Genomic DNA, 27,213 nt, shown 5'->3' on the forward strand with positions numbered 1-27,213 from the left:
AGAAGGGAGGCCTCGGGGCAGGAGTGTGGGGTGGAGGCTCCGAGCTTCCCAGGCTCAGGGCTCTTGGGCTGGGTTTCCTCTGCCCGGGACACCCCTACTGGCTCTTTTCACTGATTTGAATCCTCCTGTTTTCTTGTTCTCTGGTGGCCTCCTCCCCTTGGGGCCAGGGCAGGACCTGCATCCTTGCTGGTCTTGGTTGAGTCTTCAGGCCCTCAGCAGTCACTGCCCAGACAGGAGGAGGTGCTCACAACTGGTTTTTATTTTAAATGCTGGAAGAATGAATGAGTCCAGAGGGCACTTACGGTTATTCAAGTCCAGCTGCCGTCATGGCAGCCATTGCTCCTGAGAGCCCGACCGGGGAGCATGACCCTTTCCACACCGTTGGGATGGGGAGCTGCTACGTCCCAGGGCAGCCTGTTCCATCCCGTTTATATCAAAACATTTCAGTGTGAAATAAGAGCCACCTCCTGGTAACTGTTAGCGATTGCTCCCGGGGCCTTTCTCCTGTCCACTCGCCTCCCAGGAGGGAAGCGCTGGCTTCCCTCTAGCCCATCTGCTGGGGATGAGGTGCTGGGCAATCCTCTCACCCTGACTGGAGCCGATGTCTATACAAATGGGAACAGTTACTTATTTTAGCCCACTGAGGACAGCAGTAAGTCCTAAGGGATTGGCAAATCTGTGAAAGTTAAGAGTTTATCTTTAAAATAATGGAGAAAGCCTACCCTTCTGCTTGGTGGGGCTTTGGTGGGATGTGGGGGTCTGTCTCTCTAGTCTCCTGTTGGGTGAGATCATCAAGGATCGTCTCGAGCGCTGGACTAGACTCAACAGCTGACATGTGCTGGGCGGAGGCTGTTGCCCACCAGGAGGGGCCCCATGCAGGCCCTCCGGGTCCGGCCTGCTCACTGGGGCTGCCGGACACCCCGGGGCCCTGTGGCGAGCAGCTGGGCCCAGCAGGGCCTGGAGTGGCCTGGGGAGGCCTCTGAGGGGCTGGTTCGGCCGTGTGCCCCTCCCAAGGCATGGCCTGAATCACAAAGCCAGAAGCGATGACGTCTCCAGCGACAGCCTCACCTTGGCTCTTGTTTCCAGACCAGCCTCTTAGGCCCTGAACTTTGGGAGTCTCCATGCTACGGCTGCTTTGTCTCCTAAGTGACAGTAAAGACAGCCCGGCTCTGGGCAGAGAACGCCTCTGTGAGACACCATGCTGTGCCCCAAGTCCTTCACGAGGACGGACGGCACCTCCCGGAGAAACCCAGAGCTTCCCAGGATGCGCCCTTCCTCCCTGGGCAAGAGCCTCCGCCATTGCCATTTCAATGACCCCAGTGAACCAGCATCTACCTTTCAGAGGGATCTGAGGGAACCGTGCCTGCCAAGTCCCGGCTGCGTCCCTGTGACACTCAAGAACGTGGGCCAGGCTCTTGTGTAGGTTGAGGGAATCCAAGGAGAGTGAAGATTATAGGGAAAGTCTGCCTTTCTGTACAAGGGCTTGCTTTGCATCCTGAAATCTCAGGTTCAACGATTACAATGAGGTCCTGTTATAGAGAGAGCTGGCCTTTTATCATCACTTAAAATCTAATTAATCCATATTGAAGCACAAAGATTTCTGTTGTCCTTTAGGGTGAGGGGTCATAGAAGCCTCTTTGTTCATCCTTAGACTTAGCATCATCAAGCATTGGGGATATAGTTTTACCAAGCAAGTCGGAAGGTAACAGGTCAAATCCTTATCAGAAAGCCTAACTCAGAGTTTTAACAGAGCCCTGAGTCCTTTACATGAAACGTTGTATTCACAAAGAACAAAAACGCATTTCAGGGTGCCCAAAGAGCTAAGGGGCAAAGCTTATATCCCAGGCAGCTTAGAACCAAGCTCAGCACACTACTGTCCACCACGAAAAGACAGCAGCTCGTAGAGGGGTGGCAAAAGTCACAAGGTCTATGGCAATGGCTTTCATCTTTAGAGTAGTAATGCAGTTTGTTGGACTTTTATTATCTTTGCTGGGGTGGGTTTTATCCATTATTACCACTTATCTGCCACATTGGAAAAACCTCAACCTGGACTTAAACGAAATGGAAAACTGGACCGTGGGGCTCTGGCAAGCCTGCGTCATCCAGGAGGAAGTGGGGCGGCAATGTAAGGACTTCGATTCTTTCCTGGCGCTGCCTGCCGAACTCCGGATCTCCAGGATTTTAATGTTCCTGTCCAGTGGGCTGGGATTTCTGGGCTTGCTGGTCTCTGGGTTGGGGCTGGACTGCTTGAGAATTGCAGAGAGGCAGCAAGAGCTCAAGAAGCGGCTGCTAATCCTGGGAGGGATTCTGCTCTGGACCGCCGGCCTCGCAGCCCTCGTGCCAGTCTCCTGGGTTGCCCACGTGACCGTCCAGGAGTTCTGGGATGAGACTGTCCCAGAGATTGTGCCCAGGTGGGAGTTTGGGGAAGCCCTCTTCCTCGGCTGGTTTGCTGGGTTCTGTCTCCTGCTAGGGGGGTGTCTGCTCATCTGGGTGGCCTGTTCTGCCCAAGCTCCTCCGGCTTTGGGCCACTACACAGCAGCAAAACCAGACACTCAGTGTCCATGCCTGGAACATGGGGCTGCAGTTCCAAAAGTGTGACTTTGACAAGACCGGAGAGGCCGACCCATTGTCTGCACCAGCTGTGACGCAGGGGTCTGTGTGAGAAACAGGTCCTTGTTATGCTGCCGAGTCTGTGCTGCTCACATTTTCTCATTTAATGATTACTTTTCTATTCTAGATCTCCCTTCCCCCCTCAAAAGTCTGGAGAAGAGGCAATCTTGTATCTAAAAGAAAGTTACTATGTTAATTAAGCATTTCATAGGTATGAGCAAAAATATTTCATTGATCTGGTTATTTAAATCAAGATATGGTGGTGGTTGTCCATCCTGGGCAGTATTAAGCTCTAAAGTGCTTATTTTATATAAGAAACTTTTTGTTGGTAGCTGGAATAATTACCTTGTTTCCTAAAGAGAAAAACTAACAAACCGACATCTTTTAAGCATTGTACTTTGGCAAGACCATGGGTTTAGCTTATCCCAAAGAGTAATTTCCACAGCGATGACTTTGGTCTTCTTTGATCAGAGGTGGTTTGTGTTTAGGAAATTACAAGGTGCCCTGTGAGGCAGGGTTTTATGAGGCTAAAAGGTTTTCAGTACATCCTGATATGCTCAGATTCAAAATACTGGCCATCTCCTTTCTTGTCTCTTCCCTCAAAACCTTTGTACTCAAAAACAATAAACAATTAAACATTTTTTGCTTGATATTGAGATAGTGACAGTTCATTTGCCCTAATAATAACTTTCCTTTGCTCAATGAAAAGATTTGGGGATATATATTTCAGTGTTGCAGCAAGAGAGATGTTGATTGTAATCTCCGTCTTATTGTTTAACTTTTCCACAGCATAGAAAGAATATTTAAGCAAAGGAAAAAAACAACAACAAATGTTTATGCACCTGTGTATGAATTTGACAGAAAGGGATGTAGGTAAACAGATTTGGTATTTTAATATTGTCTCATATGTGATGCGCTATGTATAGCCTAGGACGTTTTTAAAAAGTGGGCTTAATCTAAGATCTAGAGAAATTTCTGATGAGATCGATTTATTTGGTTAAGAAATATTTTTCTTGAACCCTTTTTTGAAAAAATGATAACACTCCATGTTGCCACAACATGTGTACTGAAATGCAAGAGCAATTACAGGCAAAAACCTGACAGGTGCAATTAGCAGGACATGAAGTGGCAGGCCTTGAACCTGAACTGTCAATTAAACATTTGCATTTAGAATTCTTAGTTCTTTGACTTGTTAGGAAGGTTGGGAACAACAGGAAAGCCATTTAGACGTGAACAATGAGAGGAGGATTATTACCACTTAATGTTCTTTCAGAGGACAAACTGCTTACTGGAAAATGGACCCTGGCCACTCCTTGTCATCACAGGTTTGCAGAATTAGTTCCCTTTCCTTTTATGAAACCTATTCGACATGGGATCAAACAATACTCTGGCAAGAATCCTCTTATATACACAATGAAAAGCTATTTCCGAGCTCTGCAAGTGAAAACACAAGTGTGCCACTCTTTTCACCGCAACCGAAAGGTAGGAATTCATTTGGCTAAAGCTCGCAGGATTTCATAATGGCTTTAGTATTGAGAACTGTGGCACAATCAGCTGGAATTTCACTCTCTTTGCTGGGGTGGGTTTTAACCTGTCTTACAAACTACCTGCCGCATTGGAAAAACCGCAACCTGGACTTAAACGTAATGGAAAACTGGACCATTGGACTCTGGCAAGCCTGCGTCATTCGGGATGAAGTGGGGACGCAATGTAAGGACTTCGATTCTTTCCTGGCGCTGCCTGCCGAACTCCGGATCTCCAGGATTTTAATGTTCCTGTCCAATGGGCTGGGATTTCTGGGCTTGCTGGTCTCTGGGTTGGGGCTGGACTGCTTGAGAATTGCAGAGAGGCAGCAAGAGCTCAAGAAGCAGCTGTTAATCCTGGGAGGGATTCTGCTCTGGACCGCCAGCCTCGCAGCCCTCGTGCCGGTCTCCTGGGTTGCCCATGTGACCGTCCAGGAGTTCTGGGATGAGACCATCTTGGAGACTGTGCCCAGGTGGGAGTTTGGGGAAGCCCTCTTCCTTGGCTGGTTTGCTGGGTTCTGTCTCCTGCTAGGGGGGTGTCTGCTCATCTGGGCAGCATGTTGTGCCCAAGCTCCTCTGGCTTCCGGCCACAGCCCAGCGGCAGAGGCGCAGTGCCTCCGTCAACACCTGGAGATGAGAAACACCCACCTGCAAATCTAAGCCAGATGGGGTCAGAGGCGTCCACTCCTCGCATGGGTGCTGGCTGCAGGCTGGACAGGGGAGGGTTTCCTGCTGCAGTTACCACGCTCATGAGTTTTCAAAATGCACGTGGCTATCAGCTGCTTAAACTACAATTTCTTTCTAAGACAATAAACCACTTTTATCTTCTACTCTTTGAATCCAAAACCAATCAAGACTTAATAGTGATCAAGCTCGTTACTGTGGATGAGTTTTCTCGATTTTAACACAGATTCTGTGATTGCACAGAGCTAGCAAATAAAACATTCTATCAGTACTTACATGTCTTTGAAGGTGTTCTTCATAGGGACACATCATCCTGGCAATGGGAAATGCTACTGCTAATCATGTCTTCCAAGTGTTTAAGATCACCTAGTATACAGAAACAGTCTCATTGTGTATTTATTTAAGATGTATGACATCTGATTATAACGTAAAAAATTGCTGCTTCTTTGGAAGCTTGAGAGGTGAGAGCCATGGGCACGTCGGCTCTTTAATTAGAGACTTCAGGGTCCCTGTGGAGCCTGTCCCTTGAGTGGGTCACGTTCACTCCTGCTTCTGCATGATACCAGGAGCAGCCACAGGGGGCGCTGAAGAGCAGCATTGGAGTGTGCGGACCGTGAACCTCCTGGCCCGCTGGCCCTGGAGGTGGGGTTTTACTTGCACAAGGAAAATGCTCCTTTTTTTCCCTTTTAAATCAGCAATACAAACCGTCCAACCAAGTATTCACAACAAATTGCTGGCTTGGGGAATTCTTCATGAAAGATTTTATGTTTGTTCGGTACACGGTTCAAGTAAACTTTTGTGTTTGAGCCAACCAGGGAAATTACCTCAACAACAAAGGACACAAATAAAGTCTGAGGCAATTTGTATCTTTGTTGAAAAAAAAACCCACTGAATTTTTCCCCCCACAAACACATGAAAAGTGCAGAAACCAGTTAATCTATGTGATGTATTTGCACACGTTTACAAACAAAATTAAAACAGAAACATATTCAGAATTTAACCTGATTAAATATTTAGTTCAGTCCTGAGCTTTTGATATTTAATACAATATAGATAAAGTAATAGCAAAAAAAAAAAAGATTTTAAATTTATTTGATTTGCATGCTACAGAGATTCAGCTAAACATTGTTCATTTGGCTAGCAATATTCTTTTTGTACCTGTAATGCTTAGATTCTGATATACAAAATTGTAATAACATACTGATAATTCAAACTTGAGAACTAAATATTACATTCTTTTTACCCTGTGCAGAATAAATTCTACCTTTAAAAAATAGTATTTATAATATTAAAATTCATATTGTCCATATGGTTTTGTGATCATGTTATTAAAGTGTTTTGTCACTGTGAATCATTTGGGTTAGTACAAATATGACAGGATTGTTAAAAGCTGCCTATAAATACATAACACTATTACTGATTTTTAAAGTGTGAAAAAGGATTATATTAAAATAAGTTTATCTCTCATGTTAGAAATGAGCAAATTTTGTAAAATAAAACTGAAAGCATCTTGGTCACAAGTGTTAACTACCAGCCTGAGACAGATTTTATTCTTTTATATTTGTCTGAAACTTTTTGTATCACAAAAAGTTAACAACTAATCTGATGAAGATTTATAAAGCTGTAAATATTCCCATATAGCCTCTTCTATGTCAAACATTTAAAATGGCCAGAACCGAACTATATATTAAACAGAACATAAATAAGACCGTAAATAAATAAATGAAGAAAATAAAATCGTACGGTACAACTACACATAATTCTATAAACATTTTCGTGGTCAAACTAAGAAGCTGAAAACAGCTGACCTTCATTTAATTCTACATTAAATAAACTTCTGTCTTTCCCATTGGACCTTGACCAGGACGAATGGCATTCTTTTTCCGGTTCCCCTCAGTCATCCGCTCGAATGGACTGGCCAACCCGAAGGGCTGTGCCCAGTCCCTTCACAAGGCTGGTTTTTTGCTCAAAGTAGTGTCACGTCCAGTTACAGCTTTGAAGACATTCGTGTATAAGTGGTGGGACACTTAGGAAAAATAATTAAAATCCTAGGCTCAGACATGGCTTCATTTGAATTTTGAGTCTGGTAAAATGAACTTCCTAAAATATGCGCGATGACTTTCAAGACAATAAAAGCTCTTGCTAATGAGGACTCTAGCTTAGAAATAGAACCTGCGCATGCGTGTGCGTGCATGTGTGCCTATGTTTTTAAAGGGGCCCATTCCTTCAAGATGACATTTGCATTTCTAAAAAAAATGGATGTAGTTTGCTATAAAAAGATGGCTAACCAAAATGACCTCTTTCAGTATTATAGAGTAATAAGTATGATAAATTGCATAAAACTATTTATTTTAAAAGCCTTTCTGTTGGCAGAGCTACACTGAGGTTTTGTTTCTTTTAAGAAGTGCTTGGGTTGGGTCAGCTAAAATTCTACACCAGGAGACCCTTTAGCCAGGTCATGTCTCTAAACTTGTTCATCTGTAATGGCTTTTTTTTTTTTTTTTTTTAAAACAAATGACTTAGCCTGTATTCAAATTAGGAATCTCCCCAGGCACTCTCTTCTCTTTGCCTCCCAACTCCTCACCACAAGGTATAGATAGGACCCCTTACATGAGAGCTGCAAAGTAATTGCTTACGCAATGTCACCGATCTGTTTAATGAAGGATTTAAAAATTTTTTTTGGCAACTTTGATTCAATCAAGATACTCTTTCCTCTCTTCCTGGTTTCACGGAATGAGCGCTGATGCATTTCCCTCCACGTCATCAGAATGTCTGTCCTCAGATCTCGGGCCACCACATTCTTCTGACACCATCCTCAAACCTCGGGCATAACATTATTGTGCAGGCCAGAAACTCACGCCTGAACGCTTTCCCCAACTCGGGCCGAGCTGGGCGCCTTTATCGGTGTGCGGCAGGGTGCCTGGCTTTCTCCTTGCCTCTCCTGCCCTCCATGTCAAATGTCACGGGGTCTTTAGCGCAGCCAGGAGCACTGCTCCTTTGTTTGCATTCTTCTGTCCTTGAACTCAGCATTTTGTTTTTGTTTCCCGCAGACCAACAGAAAAGGACAAAAAAGAGACTGTTTTCAGGAAACAGTCTCTTTTTCCTTAGGTGCGATCATGTTATTAACCTGACCCAGGTGATGGAAATGAACGCAGGTGGCTTGGAATTCTGCACCGAAGCTCACGGTTAGCTTCCAAGGGCAAAGAGCTGGTCTCTGGGACAAAAACACCTCCCGGCACTCTGGCCAGCTCCCTGGTCTACTGAGGGGAAAGCAAAGGAAAAGCAAAAGCCACTTTGTGCGAGTTCTTTCTCCAGAGCCGGGTCAGTAAGATTTACCCTGGGTCCTGCCTTGAATTCATTTTTACAAAATAAAGCCCATTGGTAATACACACATACTGTACAACATCTGTGTACCAGGTTATCCCATTTGGTTATCTGATTTTTTTTTTTGCTTTTTTATATAAAAATTACATTCAAGGTACTTTACAAATTACCATGTTGAGATCCTGACGTGAAATAAAAGCTCCTTCAGAGTTGACAGTTAGAGTACACCCCGCCCCCCCACCAGACAGACCCATGGAACCAATGTTCAGTCTTCTGTCCTCCCGAAGAAATGAACAGGCGAGGCACTTGTTGCCTCAGCGCGGGCGTCACACGTCGTCCGCTGGCAGGGACGGGATGCTGATCTTCGCCCTGGTGAAGTAGGCGATCTTCTCCCTGGAGTCGGGGTGAAGAACGAACTCGCTTCACTACGATGCGGACAAGGCTCCATGACCATGAGAAGTGGTCCCCAGACTTCCAGTGGCGCCTCTGCGAGCCTGGGCAGCAGGGACACCTTTCCTGAGGACGCCACTGCTCAAAAGCAGGAGGGCTTCTGGCCTTGCAGCAGGGTGCGGGGGCGGGGGGCGCGGGGGGACAGCTCTGGCTCTTCCCGTCCTCTAGGCCAGACAGGGCCTGCCCTGCCGGGATTGCTTACTTCCCTTGACAAGTCAGAAGGCCAGGGGATGGGGGGGGGGGGGCTCTTGATTCTAAGGGGAACGAGTGGCTGGGGCAGAGTCCCGGAGGTCAGGCCGGGGCCCTCGGGCCCCTGTCCCTCACCACCAGGCCCGCCCCCACCCCGCTGCGCCAGGAGCACCTCGGCCTCACCCTCTGTCCCCATGTCTCCGCCAGCCTCACAGCGGTCTGCAGGCTCCTCTCTGTGCCACAAGTGCGTGCATCGAAAGCCAAGCCCACAATAAACCAACAAAACAAAAGCTTTCCTTTCTGTGGCCTCCTCTCGCTCGGCTGAAATGTCCACGGATGGTCACCAGTGGCCTCCTGATCGCCCAGCTGGTGGGGGGCGGGTTTTAATCTTCCGCTTCCCCGATGCGATGCACGGGCCAGCGGCAACAGCCTCCCCGCCCTCAGCCCCAGGACCGCGCTCTCTCCCCGTTCTCCTTTGAGCTCCTCCTCGCATCCTCTGGGCCGCCAGCCGGCGCCCACCGGCCTTCTGTCCTGGCTGCCTTTCCACGTTTTCTGGGATGCCTGACCCGTTTGCATTGATAGAACCACCGTATATAGGATGAAGACCCCATTTTTATCTCCCATCCTAACCCTTTAATCCTGGCTTTGGATTTTTCCCTACTGGTCCTCTGGCCACAGTGACCCAGGCTGTCCTACTGGAACTGCCAGTCTCCTGTGTCCACAGGCCCGCTGCCGGCGCCCCCGGCGCAGGACAGTTGGTGGCCTGGGAGGCCCTGGGCCTGTACGCCTGCCCCCGCCCGCCTGGCGGCCCTCCTCTAGCCCACCGCCCGGCTGCCTGAGACCCTCGCCCCCAGTCCTCTGCTGATCCCCACACGGCCTCTCCCGGACCCCCCACTGCCTGTGCCCAGCCCCAGCCCTGTCACCCAGGGCCCAGCGCGGCGCGTGGCCTATGGGGGCACCCAAGAATGGCTGCCAGTGGGTGAACAACCATACCCCGAGATAAAAGCCTTTTCTGTACTTTTCTGTGTTCTGCCTCAGGGTGAGTCCAGGAGATGTGCTAGCGGCTTCTGAGAGTGGGGACACCTGGGTCACCCAGGAGCTGGGCTGCTGCCCGTGAGGGTCACCGTCAGGAGGGAGCCAAGGGGACTGCCTGTCCAGGCTGGGCATGGAGGACAGGGGTCCGGCGCCCGGCACTCTGAGGTGAAGCTCTGCTCAATTCAGGCGGGTGAGGACACCCCGAGGGGGACCGTGTAGGGCGTTTACCTGAAGGACTGCACCTGCCGAGGCACCTTCCGGCTCTGCTCCCGGAGCCGGCACACATCCTTGGAGACCTGCCGCATCAACTTCTCCGCGTTCAAACCTTGCTTCTGCTCTTCTTTGGACTGTTCAGCCTGGCAGAGGAAATAAAACCGCAATGCAGGTTTCAATAAACCAAGTCACAGCGCATCTGGGCAGGGAGAAAAATGACGGTGGCTTCTGTTACTAAGAGTAAGAGCAGCAGGATGTGAGTCCCAGCGCAGTGCTTGGGTCGCTGAGTTCCTCCGGCAACCCCGTTAGAATAGGAGGGAGGGGGAAGAGGAAAGTCACCCAGAGTCAACCAGCACCAAACATTTTGTCTGGAATTCTTTTTCTTTTCTTTTTTTCCCTCTCTTCTTCCTTCCTCCCTCCCTCCCTTTCCTCCGTCCTTCCCTCCATCCCTCCCTCCCTCCCTTTCTTTTTTCACCACCCTCCCTTTCTTTTTTTGAATAAGGAAATGTTTCTTGGTGGAGGAGGCACCAACCAAGAAGATGGGAGACCTGGTGGCGCCTCAAATCCATATCAAGAAAGTACAGAATGCAAGTTTCTTTTATGTCAAGGGAAGGAGAAATGGAAGGGGCAGGGGATGATTGACAAGCAAAGCCATCTCGGCACCAGCAGGGGTTCAAGGAAGACTGTGCTGGTTGATGCGGGTCCACAGGGTTCCTGCAAACCTTTGATGAGCGGTACACACTTCCCTTATCTCCTCAAGCCATGAGCAGAATTCCTCGAATGACTGGCATGTTCATATGCCAGACAAAGCAGGAGCTCCTAGCCCGGAGGCCGCGGGGGCAAAGCAGGCTGGGGCGCGGTGGAGGCGGAGGGCCTGGCATGGTGCTGTCACGTCATTTCGCACAGCCGTGTCCTCCCGCGCACGAGGCCTGTTGTTCCTTCTTTCATGCATGTGAATGGAAGAACCTGGCATTCGCTCCCCCATCTTCTGACAGTGCTTGTTTTTAACTGAGCAACCACTTGGGCCCTGTTCTCAGTCCAACTGTTTTTGGTGGGACCGACCCCCGTCCACACCTCATGGCCGACTGATGATAGAATTCCTCTCCTTGAAGCAGCTTCCCAAATAAACGCCCCAGCCAACTCACTGTCTCCTGACATCTAAATCAGATTTTTTTTTTTCATTTCCATCAGATGGAAATAACGACTGCTTTGAAGTACGTGCTGACAAGACTGCTGGTAGATGACGCCACTTCCCTTCATGGGGACACACGCCTTACAGTCTGCAGTCCCACTTCGTGGAAGCTACGTCCCTGCCTGGGTGCACCCTACGTCCCTGCCTGGGTGCACTCTCCAACCCTGCTCATGACAGTCTCCTGCAGGGACCCTGATTTCTTTCCCCACGAGGGTTTTTATTGCTACCCCCTTCCTCCCGGTTTTAAAAAACTTTCTTTAGAAAAGGGGTCTATATCTGTTAAGTAACAATTTTCTCTTGAGTATTTCATAATCGATCATACAGTTTCTCTGTCAGTTGGAGTTCTGAATTTCTGTAAATCGAATTCAAAGGGGACAAATGTGATATTTTATTTCCCTTGTGAAGACGGATCTTTAGTAAATGGATGATCTTTCATTAGGTCCCAGGTAAGGAACTACTGACTTGGTACACAGAGAGAAATGACTTCTGCCATGACGTGAGACACCCGGTGAGTGACTTAGTAACTATACTGCAGGATGGCGCTGTTCTAGTTCCTGGCAGCTTAGGATCTGAAACTGGCCAACTGCTTACTGACTTGAACAACAGATAGGTCAGTAAATGCCTGAGAAGGAAGGTATCTGCTTCTGACCCAGGTAAAAAAATCTGACCCAGTTTCCCCCAGAAAATGTATTTTATCAGACCAGAGATACGGCGGCCCCGGGCTTCCGCCTCCTTCCCCATGAAGGGACTCCTAGGTCTATTTCATCCCCCTGAGGCACTCGTCGGACAGGCCCTCTGAGGCGCCTGATGGCTGCAGACATTTTCGACCAACAGCATTTTTGTGGGAACTATAAAGTTATTTTGAAACTTGGCTTTGTTTGCTGCAAGACAAACTGACCACACAACACGTGAAGATGTTCCTTTTTCTGCTGAGTAAGTATATACTTCACTGAGGTCTACACTGGTCTCCGCATTTATGTATTTATATCTGTACTTCTATCTATATCTTTTTCCCAAAACTTGGGTGACAAAATATATCACGAGGTTTTTGTTGGTTGTTAATAATCAATAGCAGCCAACTTTTCAGGCAGTTAAATCTCAGCGGCGCATACCCCATTGCAATCATTAAGATTAACTTGGTTGAGTGAGGTGTGTTAATCGCTCTGATGCATAATTTTCTTAGCAGATTCTTTTGAAAAGGTGAACGTCTGTCTTATTTTAAGCTTTCAAAAAGTGTAGCATCACAGAGCATTGGCTTTTTGACAGGGACTCACTCCGAGGAAGAACAATAAATTTGGGCTTTGTGGGTGCCCTGAGGCTCCTTCGGAAAGACACCAGCCCTCCCCCAACAAGTTGTGATGAGGGGCCTGGTCCCCGAGGATCGAAGACCCTTGGTCCCCCAGGGCAGGGCGCAAGCCCCAGGAGCCCCAGTTCCCCTGGCGCCCCCAACCGTGCCCACCAGCCAGCCTCCCATCACTCTTTACAGTCAAGGGGAAACCCTTTACTTTAGAGAAATCTGGCTCATCTCCTTCACCAAACCTCAGTTCTGTAAGTGTCCAATTACCCGGTTGTCCGCTGGAGTGTCAGAGGTAAGCTCTGCTCCCCACTGGACAGACGTTTACTGAGACCCTACCGTGTGTGGCGGTTTCTTTCTACCAGGTGGGATATAATACAGATACGTAATGCATTTTGGTGCTTAAACTTTCTTTAAAAATTACTGGTACCCGTTTGACCCCTGAAATTCATACAATAAGTTTCTGAGTTCCATCTAGCATTAGAAGTGCTGGTCAGTTAAATGACTCAAAGTTTCCCTAAAGCACCATACACTATATGATGAAAAAAGAACTTTGGGCCAAAAAGAGAATTTTCTATTACGGACAAGAGTTTCTACTGGTTTAAGGGACTGACTAGTCTATTTCAGATTTCCATCCAAGGAGGTGTGTGTGACTCAGGCACCTTCTACCTGGAGGCTTTAAAAATGTTACTCCAGCCCTGGCTGGTGTGGCTCTGTGGACTGAGTGCTGGCCTGTGAACCAAAGGGTCACCGGTTTGATGCCCAGTCGGGGCACCTGTCTGGGTTGCAGGTCAGGTCCCCAGTAGGGGGCTCCTGAGAGGCAACTACACTTTGATGTTTCTCTCTCTCTTTTTCTTCTTCCCTTCCTCTGTCTCTAAAATTAAATACATAAAATCTTAAAAAAACCACCACGTTACCCCATGTCAGCCCCCTCCCCGGAACACCCCGGGAACCGCACCTGCTTCTCGGCCTGCTTCAGGAGCTGCTGGAACCCCTCGTCCTCCAGCACGCCCGGTGGGAGGCCCGTCTCTCCCTGGGCTTTCAGCGCCTCCAGCTTCTGCCGCAAGCCCCGCAGGGCCTGCAGCTCATCGTTGAGGCGGCTCTGGCGCGTCAGGGAGGCCTGGAGGTCCAGCTCCAAGTCCAGGGACGTGCGCTCGGGGCGCTCTTGCGCTGCTCTCCTGAGGACGGGCTGGCAAACCGCCTGCACAGTTGGGAATCAAACAACAGACCCCCGTCACAGGGCTGCTCCTGCTTCCTGGCGCGCGCTGGGCGGCACTGCCGTGCCCCCTGGGTGAGGCGTGACCAGCCAAGCGACCCGCTCCGGCCAGAGGCAGGCCCGTGGGAGTGGTGTGTGTCGCTTCTGGGAAAAAGATTTTCAACACCAGTGTGTGACTTGTACATTTCTGTCACCTGCCGGAGGGACAGCAAAGATCCAGGGAAGGGCCTTGGTGGGCACAGCAGGAGCAGAGCACCCGGCACCAGCTGCAGGGAACAAGCAGCTAAGCAAGACATACACCTTGATCATTTCAAACCTCCGAGATGTTCCCAGCTGCTACCCTAGCAGAGCCTCGCTTAGCCTGGCCGCCTGACTACACGAAGGCCGCCCCCGGGACAATCCGATCCATCACAGGAAGCTTTCGTTTCCCTCACTGCCGCGCGCATAACTACGCCGGTGTGCACACGCTCTGCGACCATTTCTGTGACTGTCAGCCGGAAGGCAGCTGGTCCCGGAGCTAAGAATCGGACTCCCTCCTCCAATCGGGGCTCCAATCCTGGCTCCTCCCTTGTCAGTTTCCCACTGTCCCTTATCTGCTCTCGCTTCCCGTCACTGGTGTCCTCCTGCAACCAGCCTCCGCCACCTACCGAGAAAGAACCTGGACATGCACAGATGAGCGTCTGCTGGGGGTTTGGAGGCAAAGCACTTGGAAGAGAAGACACAGTATGGGACCCTGAGGGCTTCCATCAGGGACTGCAGGAGACACTGAGGTAGTGACCTTTGTGCCACAGGAAGTGAGCGACGTTCGGCCTGGGGCAGACTGGCTTAAGGAAGGGGATGCAGACGAAAGATGGCACCAAGACAGGAGGCCGCTTCTTGCCTACACTGTTGGCGACCCGAATGGAAGATAAGAGATCACTGATAAAGGCTGGTGCTATCTGATACGAGAGGGAAGGGGCTCCAACTCGAGACGTGGTCTGGCCTGACGATCTGCCACAACGAGGCGCTCATGACGGATGGAAGGGAGGGGGCCCCCCTGCCCCTTTCGTGTTTCAGAGCCGTGGCCCTGGTCTGCCTTCCTTTCTTGGTCTCCGCCTTGTGCGGTCCATGCTGCCGTGGCGTCATTCCCTCACGTTCTGTGACATTCTCTTCCTCAGGTTCCCTTCATTCAGCCTCTGCTTTAGCAAACCCGTTCCACAGCCGAATCACCCGGACACGTGCGCTCTGATCGCTCCTCGTTTTTCACAGTCGGAGCCCCTTCCCGGTTACCGCGCACATGTAGCCTCTCTCAGGGCACCACTGTGTGGCAGCCTGAGGGCAGGCCAGTGGTGACCGCCCGGCTCACTGATCGGCAGGGCGGGCCTCGTTCCTTGGCGTGACTACTCTCGCCAGCCAGTGCGAGGAGGCCCCAGCACCCACCCCAGGCCTCGCGCCTGGCGCTCGGCTTTTCCGGTCGGGCGAACCTTTCGCTCATCTTTGCAGATGGTTTTTTCTTACATCTCTGCACCTTTTTCATGAGGCAACTCCTAAATCAGAATAGTGTTTCCCATTCACTTCTACCAAACCTCTGTCTGGTTGGAAAACCATTGAACAATCATCTCCTCCACAACGTCTTAGGATTAATCTTTGTCTGGTTCAGCCAGTTCTACGTTGAACCAGTGACCTGTCTTCCAGCTCCGCTGGACGGGTAGACCCTTCCGCTTAAGTCGTTGCCGCACAGGGTTCCCGCCCCCTGGAGGTACGTGCTGCTGCCGGACGCCAGCGGCGCACGAGGGACTGAGAGGAGTTTTCATTCGAGACAACGTAAATCTAGCTGCTTCTGAAGGATCAAGTTTGACAACCTCCAAGATCCACGCCTCAAAATTCCCTGAACATGTTGCTGTTAAGTAATAGTATATTTGCCTTTAGAAAAAGAAGTAAGCTTATCACTTTCAAGTAACCAGGACCTTAAACCAGGGGACCCAACATTGCCTGGCCACGCGCGCGGGGCTTTGCACACGGCGGCATTTGCCCCGAGCCAAAGAGCATGGCTCCGCCCTACCGTTCCAGTCGTCGCCCCCAATGTGTTTTCCTGCCCCCTCACCCCTCGCCCTGACAGAGCTTCCATTTTCTTTTGAAATTTTATCCGGGTGTCAAGGCCACAGACTCTCAACGGTTCCATGGTCCCACAGCAGGGAGCATGCCCTCCTTACCCGCCACTTTCGGGGTCCCGTGTGCCCTCTGAGGCCCCCTGAGATGGAATCGCCCGCGGCCGCGCCCCCCACAGCCCGGCACAGCCAGGGCTGCGTGCCTACTAACCACGCTTTAAGCTGACACGAAACAGCCTAGCAAACTATTACTAAAACAGATCATTAGTGAACAAGTAACTTCCCGTGAGTATTTTGGCTGTTGGAAAGTAAACAGGAATTTCCGAACTACTTGAACTGTCCACCCTTTTCACTAATTTAACTCTTCTCTCAGTGTATCCTTTGAAGGCCACCCAGAGACCTGTGGCCTCCAGGAGAACCTGACTTGAGCTTCTCTGCTGACGTGAATGTTAACTAAAAACACCCCTTTTTAAGCAAGTCACTAGCACCGCGTTAGTCCTTTACCAGCGCGCATGGCCTCGGCGGAGGGACTGGCTGTCCCATGTGTCCCGCCACTGCTCCCACCAGAGCCAGACGTGGCGGGGGAACACGGCGGCCATTGGTTGGAACGTGGGCGACCCACTCAGCCGCCCCTTCTCCATCGACACTGCAAACCGATCTCCTGCCTTAGCCTGGGACCGAACGCCGTGATGCAGGAATGGTCTGCAGCGTGTCCCCTCTCCATCTCTGCCATGGATGCATTTGCGGCTCCGACATCACAGCGGCTTCATTCAGCAGCCCGAGAGCGAGGAGCAACGGCAGGCAACAGTCCTGGTGTTTACGCTTCGCAGCCAGGACTCCGGACGGGGCGGGGGCAGCGGGCTGTGGCTGAGGGAATACGTACCCTTTTGACCCTCAGACTGCGCCGTTCAGTGGAGTTTCTCACAAACAGAGATTTTTTAGCCAGGGTTGAGCTGTCACTGTCACTTCGATTTAACTGGCAATAAAAGATAAAAGAAAAAAGTAAAACGCTGCAAACAGAGTGCTAGAGGAAGCTGACAACTGAGCGTTTATCAAATAAAGCAGGTGGTGATAGCAGTTTATTTCTTACAGAAAAGCCTCCCCAAACAAGCCTTTCTCTGCTGTATGCTTTCTTAAATAACTTCATTATTTTATGACCTTTTCTTCTAACCTTACAACAGAAACTCATAAATAATTTTAACGATTGCCTTTTGGTGGCAGTTATCAGGAGCCCTGTGTTAAGACAATCATACATGTTCTTAAATAAAGTTACCCTTTGCATTTTCAGCCCATATGCAATATTTGCTTTCAAAAGAAGGGCTGCTGGGCAGGGCTCAGAACCAGAGTGAAGACACAGTCGGCCCAGTCTAGAAGACTCTGAGCCAGAGAGACCACCTTCGCTCCCTCGCCAGCTTCAGGTCTTCGCCGAAAGGTCACCTTGGCAATGAAGCCTCCTCTGAACCCTCCTTCCATTCGCGACCCTTGTCCTCCCCACGCCCAGGTCCTCGTTTTCACTGCCCTGGTCCCCATTCAAGACATTTATTCATCGTTTTTACCGCTCATTGTTGGGCTGGACTCCCAGGAATGTGGGTTCTATGAGTGTAGAGCTTGGGTCTCTATTGTTTACAAACCCCAAGCATCTAGAAACACGCGTAACAGCAGGTGTTTCACAAACACATTGGTTGGATCGAATGAGTACATTTTAACAGTGTTTCCTCATTCGTTTTATAATATTAAAACTTTATTACTCTAAATCATAACTACTACTAGAAATTGAATCAGTAGGACTTACATAGTGTATAATATACAACAGAGATCTACAAAAGGTAAATCTCAAGTCACCTTAAGCGTCTAAATACAGACGGAAGTCCAAATATACTCAGCAGCCAGGTCCTTAATTTCACTTACTTGCCAAATAAACGGCACTAGAGCCAGTAAGACATTAAATTTAAGAAAAGAAAGGGGAGAAGAACCCCCCAAACCCAAACTGGAAGGAACCATTAGAGTGCGACGTTTACGGGTATTTTACAGAAGCATTTCCAGCGCTCCTGTCTGCAGCCGGAAGGTGAAGACCCTGCTGCCCGCGTCGTCCCGGGCGCCCGGCAGGCAGGAGCGCGGCCCTCACCCGGCGCGCGGTCCTTACCCGGCACACGTACTGGCTGCGCTCCCCCGGGGAGAAGGTCTGCGAGCGCACGATGACGCTGCTCCTCACCAGCGGGCGCTGCCGCGCGCTCCGCCCGCCGCGCTCTTTGGGCCGAACCGCCAGGCTGGTATCATCCGCCTCCTCCGTGTTTGTTTCTTTGTCAACCTGGGACAGAAGTCACTTGTCAGGAGCTGATGCACGTGGACACGCTTATGACCCTTTCTTCTAGCCCTAGGGCCACTTCGGAGAGAGGGCTTTGTGTATGCCTGGTGGGAAGCACGGGAGATGCGCCCAGGAGAGACGCAGGTGGGGGGAGGGGTAGGAGGGAGTGGGCCGTAGGGGAACATCTGTCTAACAGGGTTTCCCTTAATGGAGGCATCACCTGCAATAGATGAGCCCTAAAGGATGAAGGTTCACATTCACAGGAAATGTGGCTCCGTAAGCAAGTTTATGTGGGCACGCCTCATCATTCGCTATCCTGAAACCGATTCTTTTTTTTCAGAATAAATGATAAAAGTAATTCAATATAAGACAATGAACATGCACTACAAAGATACAGGTTTTCACAGACTATGCAATTATACACATACACCCATACGAAGTCTTCCATCAGGGTACGTGCGGTGTCATTTTTCTTGGGAATGAACAATGGAGATTGTCTAAACTTGTTACAACATCCCAAGTTTGCTGTCACCCTCAAAGCTCGAAATGATTCCCTCCCACGTGTCCATGTGCTTAGCAACGCAGCTGGCACCTGTGCTGCCTGAGTCGCCTGCGCCCTTCCAGGAGCGATTTCAGCCAGGACGCCATCTCACGGAAATGGGCTTTACCTGTGTGCTGCGTGTTTGCAATGGAAATAAACTTACAACATGCGTGAAACCCAATACGATTCAGTGGTCATCCTGGTGTTGTCCACGGAATTTGGAAAATGCTTTTAATAACTATTCACAGAACATGTACCAAGGTCTAAACAGCACTATTTTTCTTATATAAAAGTGGAGAATGAATATTTTGGGCCCATTTAAACATTTTAAAGCACTTGCAATGCTGCTTATAGCCTACTCCCGCAAGGGCCTGTCATGATCAGCTTCGGCACAAGGTCTTAACCTGGAATTATACCTGCAGAGACACACTTAGCTGACGGGAGCCCTGCCTTAGGAGGGAGAGGGCGGCGGTGACTACCCACCAGGGTGGGCCCTCCAGGCGGGGGCTGGCTTCCGGGGTCGTTGGCACAGCTGTTTCCTCTCCCACTCATGTCTTCGTTCGTCTCGGGCACACTCGGGCAGGCACCTGGGTCTGCTGTGTGGCTGCTGCCCTCTGGCCACGCACCTTCAGCCTCTTCTTCAGCTACAACTTCATCGGAGGCCTCTCGCAGCATTGTGAGCCTTCGGGGAAACAAAGCAGGACACACCCTGGTCACGTGGGTGTGGCCGTGAACAGGGTGACCTGGGCACAGTCACCTGTGACCGGCGCAAGGACCAACGGACGCACACGACGAGTCAAACCATTTCTTTGGCTGGGACTCTTATGAAAATGCTCATGAAAAATAAAATTCTCTCTAGCAGTCTACGGTGCAATCACCGTAGTTGGTATTAAAAAGTTAAGTTCGTGACATCGGACCCTAGTTCCAGAGATTAAAATAGAAATTGCAGTGAAAATCAAATATAACATTTAGGCCTGCCATTTAAAAGTATCGTCACCCACTATGACATAACGTGGTATTCATGTTCATTTCCTGTAAAATTAATCATACAGTGGAACAGAGTGACTCTGCTAAGAGTGAATAAATTCACGAGGGTTAAATGTATCTACTACCAACTGTGTTCCTGGTATAGGAGGGATTGGACCCTGTGGAAAGGGAGTTTTTCTACTGAAAGAGCACAAGACCTTCGTGCCACATCATCCTGTCTCCAACAAGCCATGGCACGGCCTCGAGGGGCATCACAAGTGGGGCTCCGGGATGTCAACGTGGGGTGTGTTCTGTTTAAACCCTTGTGACAGGAAAGCAAGTGCACCGGTGTGGTTTCCAGAACCGAATGCTCTGCTGAGTTTCGTGCTCTTGGAATGTAAACGCTTCCTCCACCGATAACTAAAAGTCGCGCTTTCATTGAGATTGGTGACGTACGGACACGTTGGCATGGGCCGGTAATTAGACGCCGCCATGAAATGAAGGGGGAGAACCAGCAATGAACACGGCGAGTCATAAATGCCTTTGTTACATACCAAGTGTATTTTTGACATGTGTGTGAAATAAATGCATTTTACGTACAGAAGGAAGGCTTATTATCTACAGACACCTTGATGAAGCTTCGAACCACTTTCATGTTGATTTGTTTGGCAGTGCTCTCGTTTTTATTCACTACAAAGGGCTTTTGATAAGAACAAAGTATATCTGTACCTCTTTACATCACTGTAGTCAACTGTGCCTTCCAAATGTCCATGATTTTTTAAAAAAGATTTTATTTGGTTTTAGAGAGAGAGGAAGGGAAGGAGAAAGAGAGGGAGCGAAACATCCATTGTCTGCCTCTCGCACACCCCCAACTGGAGACCTGGTCCGCAACCCAGGCGAGTGCCCTGACTGGGGAGGGCACCAGCGGCCTTTGGGTTCACAGGCCGGCGCTCAGTCCACTGAGCCACACCAGCCAGGGGCATGATTTTGTTTTTTATGACATACCATCATTCTACTGTATAAGACGTTTTATGTCCACATATACACACAAATGCATGCTATATATGTACATGTGCATACACGTATTAGAGGTACTTCAACCAAACATAACAATATAAGCAACTACATATGAAAATGAATTCCAATAATTTTACATGTATACTTACGAAACAGATGCAGTCACTAAAATTTGTTTTTAGAGAAAACAGTATAAACCAGGAAAGATATTGTTCTTTATACATATGTGACTGTAGACCAAAGCTATAATAGCCTTTTTATTTTTTTTAAAGAATGGGGTATGAATAATGAGAGGAGAACAAAAAATAAAGAAGCCGAAAGTGGAACAGATAGAGAGAGATCTGCTTTGACTTCCCAAAGCCTAACTGGCACTTCTGGTAGCTTAAATGAAAAGAGAGTCAGTTTTTAAATTTATCTATAAATCTGAAATAAGCTACCATGCCTTTCAGAATAGATAGTTTAGACTTAAAGTTTTAGGAGCTCAGGAGATAGTGACAACATTTACTGATGTGCGAACCCTGCTGCCGCTCCCGCCATCTCCTCCTCCAACTCTCTTATGACCGAGGACGGGTGTCCCCCAGGGGTGGCTCCCTGACACTGTATCGCTTCCCATGATTCCAGGGTTAAGAGCCAAACCTAGAAAGTTTTCCCTGAAAAATCCCGATGAGAAACTAAACACGTCCTCTTTGAGTTCCCAAGAGCAAGGGGAGCCGAGTGTCCTACCGATCTCCATCTGGACCCCTTTGCTCTTCTTCCTGCCCCGGGTCGTCTTCTTCTTGGGCTAGTTCTTGTTCCACAGCCAACAGCTCAGCTGATGTTCTTGCAAGCAAGGCTGACACTGCATCCTGGAGAATGTAAAACAGATGGCGATTAACAGTATACACTTCCAGATGTAATCTAAAAACTCATCAGATGGGGACTTCCAGTTGTGAAAATGCTGGTACTAGCCCCAGTTCTCCTGCTGACAATACGAAAGATGAATAAAATAGAACCAAACACAAAGAACACACACCCCAGCTGTTTTAAAGCAACAGAGAGCCACAAAGACAACCAGGCCTGGAGGGCCAAGATCCCAGGTGGAAGGGAAATGCGAGAAGGCGGATTGATGGTCACGGCCGCTCTCTTCCCCTGGGGCCATGTGTCAATTCTAGGGGTGAGGCATATAGACTCACCAGATGGTGGCTGCCCACAACTGCGCCAGGGCTGGTAGAATGCAAAGAGGGGGCCTGAGTTGAGGACTACCATGCAGTCAGCATGCAAGGGATCAGAGAAAATATACTCTAGAGTGAGCCCGGTTTTCTGAGCAGCCTTTCTGTTGGGGCTTTTGCCATTCCTAAGCTGCACATGTGCAAAGCAGGAAGCTGAGAAACAAGCAAAAACTAGCCGGTTGGAGGCTACAACACTAAGCAGAGATTTCAGTTGCCTCACCATTCTAGGGAGAGAAAAATTGGAATTCGGGTCCCCCAAGTGATCCAGGTGAGCTGCCCACATTGTAATCTGCCTTCCAGAAGAATATTAAATCCTCTCTGGAGGAAGCTATCAGCCAGAGCCTCTACACTTCTTCATACACAATATCCAGCGTTCCATGGAAAACAGGGCCCAGGGACTGAAAGCCAAGAGAAATGACACACAAAAGAGGCAGACCCGCAGGTGACCCACATGCTGCAGTGACGTAGAGAAGAAAGTTAAAATTTTACAATTAATAAGTTTAAGAAAACCGATGAAATGATGGAGAATTTCACTAGAATAAACACACACTCACACATCACATTAGCACATCAGAGGGCAATGGCTGAACGTCAAAGAAAAAAAAAAGAAATTTTACAAGCAGTGAAAGAAAAAAAGATGCATTACCTCTTAAGGATCAACAATTAACAATCTCTTCTCTGAGCATCCACCCCCAACCTTGGAAAACACTTATTTGGAAAGATATACGCACCCCCAAGTTCAGTGCGGCATTGTTCACAATAGCCAAGACATGGGCAATGTGCGTCCTTCGACAGGTGATTGGACAAAGATGCGATGCGTGCACACAACGGACCACTCTTCAGCCACAAACCTAAGAGGCACTTACAGAACACTCCGCCCCACAACAGCAGAATTCCCATTCTTCTCAAGTGCACGTGGCGCGTTCTTTAGGGTGGACCATATGCTAGGCCATAAAACTAGCCTCAGTATATTTGAAAGAACTGAAATCATTTGAACTATGTCCTCTGACCACACTGTAATAAAGTTAGAATTCAATAACAAAAAGGAAATAGAAATTAATCAGTATGTGGAAATGAATCAATATGTGGAAATAAACACGCTCATCAATAACCAGTGAGTCAAGGAAGTCACAAGGAAAATTATAAAACACTTAGACATGAACGAAAATTATAACACAATACACTAAATGTGAGAGGCCACTAAAGCAGTGCTCAGGGGCAAATTTATAGCTGTCGGCACCTATAAGAAAAAAGAGGAAAGATTTTGAGTCAGTAACTTAACCTCCTACGATAAGAAAATAGAAGAGCAAAAAAAAAAAAGTAATCAAAGGGAAGGAAAAACAGAACAGAGTGGAAATTCATGAACTAGAGAACAGAGAACTATTAAAGACAAATCAATGAAAATAAAAGTTGATTCTTTGAAAAGATAAAAAAATTTGATAAACCTTCAGTTTATCCAAGAAAACCAAGAAAAATAGAGCAAAAGCTTAAATTACTAATCAGGAATGAGAGACGGGACATCACTGTTACCTTTACAAATAGAAAATGGATTATAAGGGAATACTATGAACAACTGTATGCTAACCGCTGAGGTAACCTGGGTACAAGGGGCAAGTTCCTAGACAGACACAAACTACCCAGACTGACACACAGAACAATTCTGAACACACTTATAACAAGTAAAGACATCGAATTAGTAAACAAAGAACTTCCCCCAGAGAAAAGTCCAGGCTCAGATGGCTTCCGTGGGGAGCTCGACCAAACATTTAAAGAATTCATATCAACTCTTCTCAAGCTCTGCCAAAGACTAAAAGAGGCTGCAACCTTCCTAACTCATTCCCTGAGGCCAGAATGAAAACCAAACAAAGATATCACAAGAAAACTATGAACACAGACAAAAAGTCATCAAGAAAAAATAGAAAACTAAATCCAGGAACATATAAAAAGGATTTTACACCATGGCCAAGTAGGGATGTATCCTCGGATTGCAAGATCGGCTCAACATGTGAAAATCAATAAACCGTATGAATAGAATATAGGACAGAAACCACATGATCATGTCAATAAATGCTGAAAAGCCCTTGTCAAATCCAATAACCTGTAATGATGAAAACACTCAACAAACTAGGAAAAGAAGAGGCCTCCTTCAATCTGATAAAGGGCGTTTACAAAAGCCGCACAGCAGAAACCATGCTCCATGGCGGCAGATGAAGGCCTCCCTGAGGTGATCAGTACAAGACAAGGATGTCTGCTCTCACCGCTTCTTCCGTAGTGCACTGGGAGTTCTAGCCAGGGAACATGGGCACATGGGCACGGGTAAGAAAGGAAAAGCCATTTGGGAAGAAGATGTAAACTCACTCTGTTTGCAGAAGCTATAATCTTCTGCACAGAAAATCCTAGAATCCACTGAAAAACTACTAGAGCTAATAAATGAGTTCAGCAAGATTGCAGGATACAAGATCACTAGACGAAAATTAAGTGTGCAACAAATAATCTGAAAATGTAATTAAGAAATAGTTCTATTTGCAACAGTTATCAAAGTAAAATTAAAAGACATACACACAAACTTGGACTCTGAAAAGTACAAAACATTGTTGTAAGAAGGTAGGGAAGAGCTAAATAAATAAAAGACATCATGTATTCATGGATCAGGAGGTTTAACACTGTTAAGAGGACAATACCACCAAAGTGACCTACTGACTCAGTGCCATCTCTATCAAAATCTTAGTTGGTTTTTTTTCCCCCAGAAATTGACAATATGGTACTAAAATTTATATGGAAATGCAAGGGAACCTAAACAGCCCAAACCATCTGGAAAAAAAAAGTTTGATGACTTATACTTTCTGATTTCAAAATAATTGCTAAGCAATAGTAATCAAGGCAGTGTGCTACTGGCATAAGTATAGACCTGTAGATTAATGGAACAGAGTTTAGAGTCCAGAAGTTAAATGCTCACACTTACGGTCAATTGATTTTTGGCAAAGGTGTCAAGGTAATTCAATGGGGGAAAGAAGAGTTCTTTTTCAATAGACGGTGCCCACACACAAAAGAATGAACTTGGAGCCATTCTTCACATCACACATAAAAAACAAATGGATCAGAGACCTAAAAATAAAACTAAACTTTAAAACTCTCAGAAGAAAACACAGGAGTAAATCTTCGTGATGCCAGGTTTGGCAAAGCCTTCTTAGATAGGACATTAACAGCATAAAAACAAAAGAAAAAATAGGCGATTTTACTTTTATTGTGATTTAAAACTTTACTTCAAACAAAACCATCAAGAAAGTGAAAAGATAACCCATAGGATGAGAGAATAGATTTGCAAATCATTTACTGGGTAAGAGATTTGTATCAAGAATATAGGAGGAACGCTCTTAACGCAATAATAAAAAGATAACCCATTTAAAAATAAACAAGGGATCTGAATGGACAGCTCTCAGAAAAAAAAAATACTAAATATGAATAAGCTCATGAAAATATGCCCAACATCAAGAGGCATTAGGGAAATGTCACTTAAAGCCACGGCGACACCTCTTCACACCCACTAGCACGGCTAGAATCAAAAAGACAGATGAGTGAGCTGGGCGAGGGGGAGGGGACTGGCACCCTCCCACGTCGCTGGTGAGAATATGAAGCGATGCGGCCACTCTGGAAATCAATTCGGTGGATCCTCAAAATGCGAAACACAGAATTATACGACCCAACAATTCCACTCCTCGGTATGTCCCCAAGAGAAATGAAGACACACATAAACTCTTGCACACAAATGTTCAGAGCAGCATTATTAATCAGGGTAAAAAGGTATAAACAGCCCAAATGCCCACCAGCTGGTGAACAAATAAAAGGTGATACATCCTCGCAATGGAATATTCTTTGGAAATAACAAGGAGCGAGATACTAATACAGGTTACTATATGGCTGTATCTTGAAAACATCATGCCAAGTGAAAGAAGATAGTTACAAAGAACAAATACTGTAATACTCCCCTTATATGAAGTGTCCGTAATAAGCACATTTATAGAGACAGAGAGAAGACCAGTGGTTGCCTTGGGTGAAGGGGGGTGGGGAGAACCGGGGGTGACAGCCAGCGGATGGGTACAGCCTTCCTCTGGGGACGATGACGATGTTCCGACTTTGGGTTGTAGCGATGGCTGCGCAACTCCGTGAATGAACGACAAACTATTGAACGGTGTGCTTCCCGTGGGAGAACTGCACACGTGACAGGGGTGAACGGTATGTTTTGTGAATTACATTGCACGATGCTTGAAAAAAAACTTACCCACATGGGACCGTTACAAAAGCCTCGTAAGGCCTTACTCAGTGTCCACCCTCAACCGGGATGCGTCATGTGAGCTCCGCCAACACGCCGGTTTCCCTCCTCCCCACCGACCCCAGGGTCCACGACAGGCTCTTGCACAAAGATCAATAGAGCACTGCTGCTTTAATTGTCTGACTTATGCGTAGTGAAACCTTTCCTCATAGAGAATCTAAAGTAAGCGTGGAGGCAGTAACAGTATCCCGCAGGTGCCTAATTGGCAGTGAACGGCCTCACACTGAAGTATGGCCGTTGGCTACAGCGCACTTTTTAATAGAAAATCTTTGAGGAGATAGATGTTACTAATAGAAACTGAGACACTGGTTAGGCTTAATAATGTTTAACATGTGCAAAATAGAACAGCTCCAAATGTACAGCTTGACAGCGAAATGATGTCTGAAAATATAAACTTAAATCAAAAGGTTTTTTGTGGTCACTTAAAACGAAGAAACCTCCACATCAGTTTGTGTTTATGGAAGGAAGTGTGAGCAGAAACAAGTGATTCTTTCCTAAAGTCTACCTGGAACAGAGCTGGAAATTCTCTCTTTTTTAGGAAGCTGGGAGAAAAGGGCGCGCTGCGAATGGAGAAAGGGAAGGCAGTGTGTGTGAGTGAGAGCACACTGGGGTCACAGCAGCGCGCACTGCGCGTCACCTTACCAAACCGTGACGACCGTTTCCCGGGGTCTGACTCACCAAGTCTATAGGATCCACTAACGGCGGGTTTGGTTGAAACACAGAATCCTCATGTTCATCCCCATTCTTTTTGGAAGGCATTTGTGTAGAAGGAAGCAAGTTATACCACAGAGTGAAGCTCTCGTTGGACAGTGGTAAGTCTGCCAAGCTGATCTGGGTCCCAGCCTGTGTGAAGAGAAAGGAAAAAAGAGAGAAAACAAAATGTTTACATTCATAGTCGCTCCTGATGTAGTTAAGACCCCTGGGCAAGCTTGTTTGAGGGTAAAAAAGAATGCAGTACTCACGATCTAAAGCATCGGTGGATTTTTTTTTAACCTGAAGATTTCTCGTATTTTCAGGTGTGACTAAATA

The 27,213-nt window shown here is 47.7% G+C and overlaps 3 protein-coding genes across 4 annotated transcripts in view; 2 read left to right on the forward strand and 1 right to left on the reverse strand.

The window, feature by feature from the left end:
• Positions 1–1,935: 1,935 nt before the first annotated feature.
• On the forward strand, positions 1,936–2,598 carry LOC129064706 (putative claudin-24). The gene has a single exon (XM_054565817.1). It carries the CDS (start codon positions 1,936–1,938, stop codon positions 2,596–2,598), a length of 663 nt encoding a protein of 220 aa, XP_054421792.1.
• A 1,532-nt stretch (positions 2,599–4,130) lies between these two features.
• CLDN22 (claudin 22) lies at positions 4,131–4,793 on the forward strand. Its single transcript, XM_054565818.1, has one exon. The coding sequence runs from the start codon at positions 4,131–4,133 to the stop codon at positions 4,791–4,793; it is 663 nt and encodes a 220-aa protein (XP_054421793.1).
• Positions 4,794–5,774: 981 nt separating this feature from the next.
• WWC2 (WW and C2 domain containing 2) overlaps positions 5,775–27,213 on the reverse strand; it is a 135,477-nt gene continuing 114,038 nt past the window's right edge. For both annotated transcript variants that reach the window (XM_054566194.1, XM_054566193.1), the window contains 8 exons: positions 26,863–27,027; positions 21,370–21,491; positions 19,147–19,345; positions 17,961–18,125; positions 16,701–16,793; positions 13,473–13,715; positions 10,044–10,171; positions 5,775–8,534 (listed from right to left, as the gene is read on the reverse strand). In XM_054566194.1, coding sequence (XP_054422169.1) covers positions 8,468–8,534; positions 10,044–10,171; positions 13,473–13,715; positions 16,701–16,793; positions 17,961–18,125; positions 19,147–19,345; positions 21,370–21,491; positions 26,863–27,027 — 1,182 coding nt within the window. In that variant the 3' untranslated portion in view covers positions 5,775–8,467. The remainder of the gene's footprint in view (positions 8,535–10,043; positions 10,172–13,472; positions 13,716–16,700; positions 16,794–17,960; positions 18,126–19,146; positions 19,346–21,369; positions 21,492–26,862; positions 27,028–27,213) is intronic.

Source organism: Pteronotus mesoamericanus, unplaced genomic scaffold, assembly GCF_021234165.1.
Source record: "Pteronotus mesoamericanus isolate MK-2021 breed Mesoamerican mustached bat unplaced genomic scaffold, CSHL_Meso_final contig_169, whole genome shotgun sequence".
Lineage (NCBI taxonomy): Eukaryota > Metazoa > Chordata > Mammalia > Chiroptera > Mormoopidae > Pteronotus > Pteronotus mesoamericanus.

What these genes read in the sequence shown, in the direction of transcription:
- CLDN22 (XM_054565818.1), top strand. Translation starts at nt 4,131, where the DNA reads ATGGCTTTAGTATTGAGAACTGTGGCACAATCAGCTGGAATTTCACTC.
- LOC129064706 (XM_054565817.1), top strand. Translation starts at nt 1,936, where the DNA reads ATGGCTTTCATCTTTAGAGTAGTAATGCAGTTTGTTGGACTTTTATTA.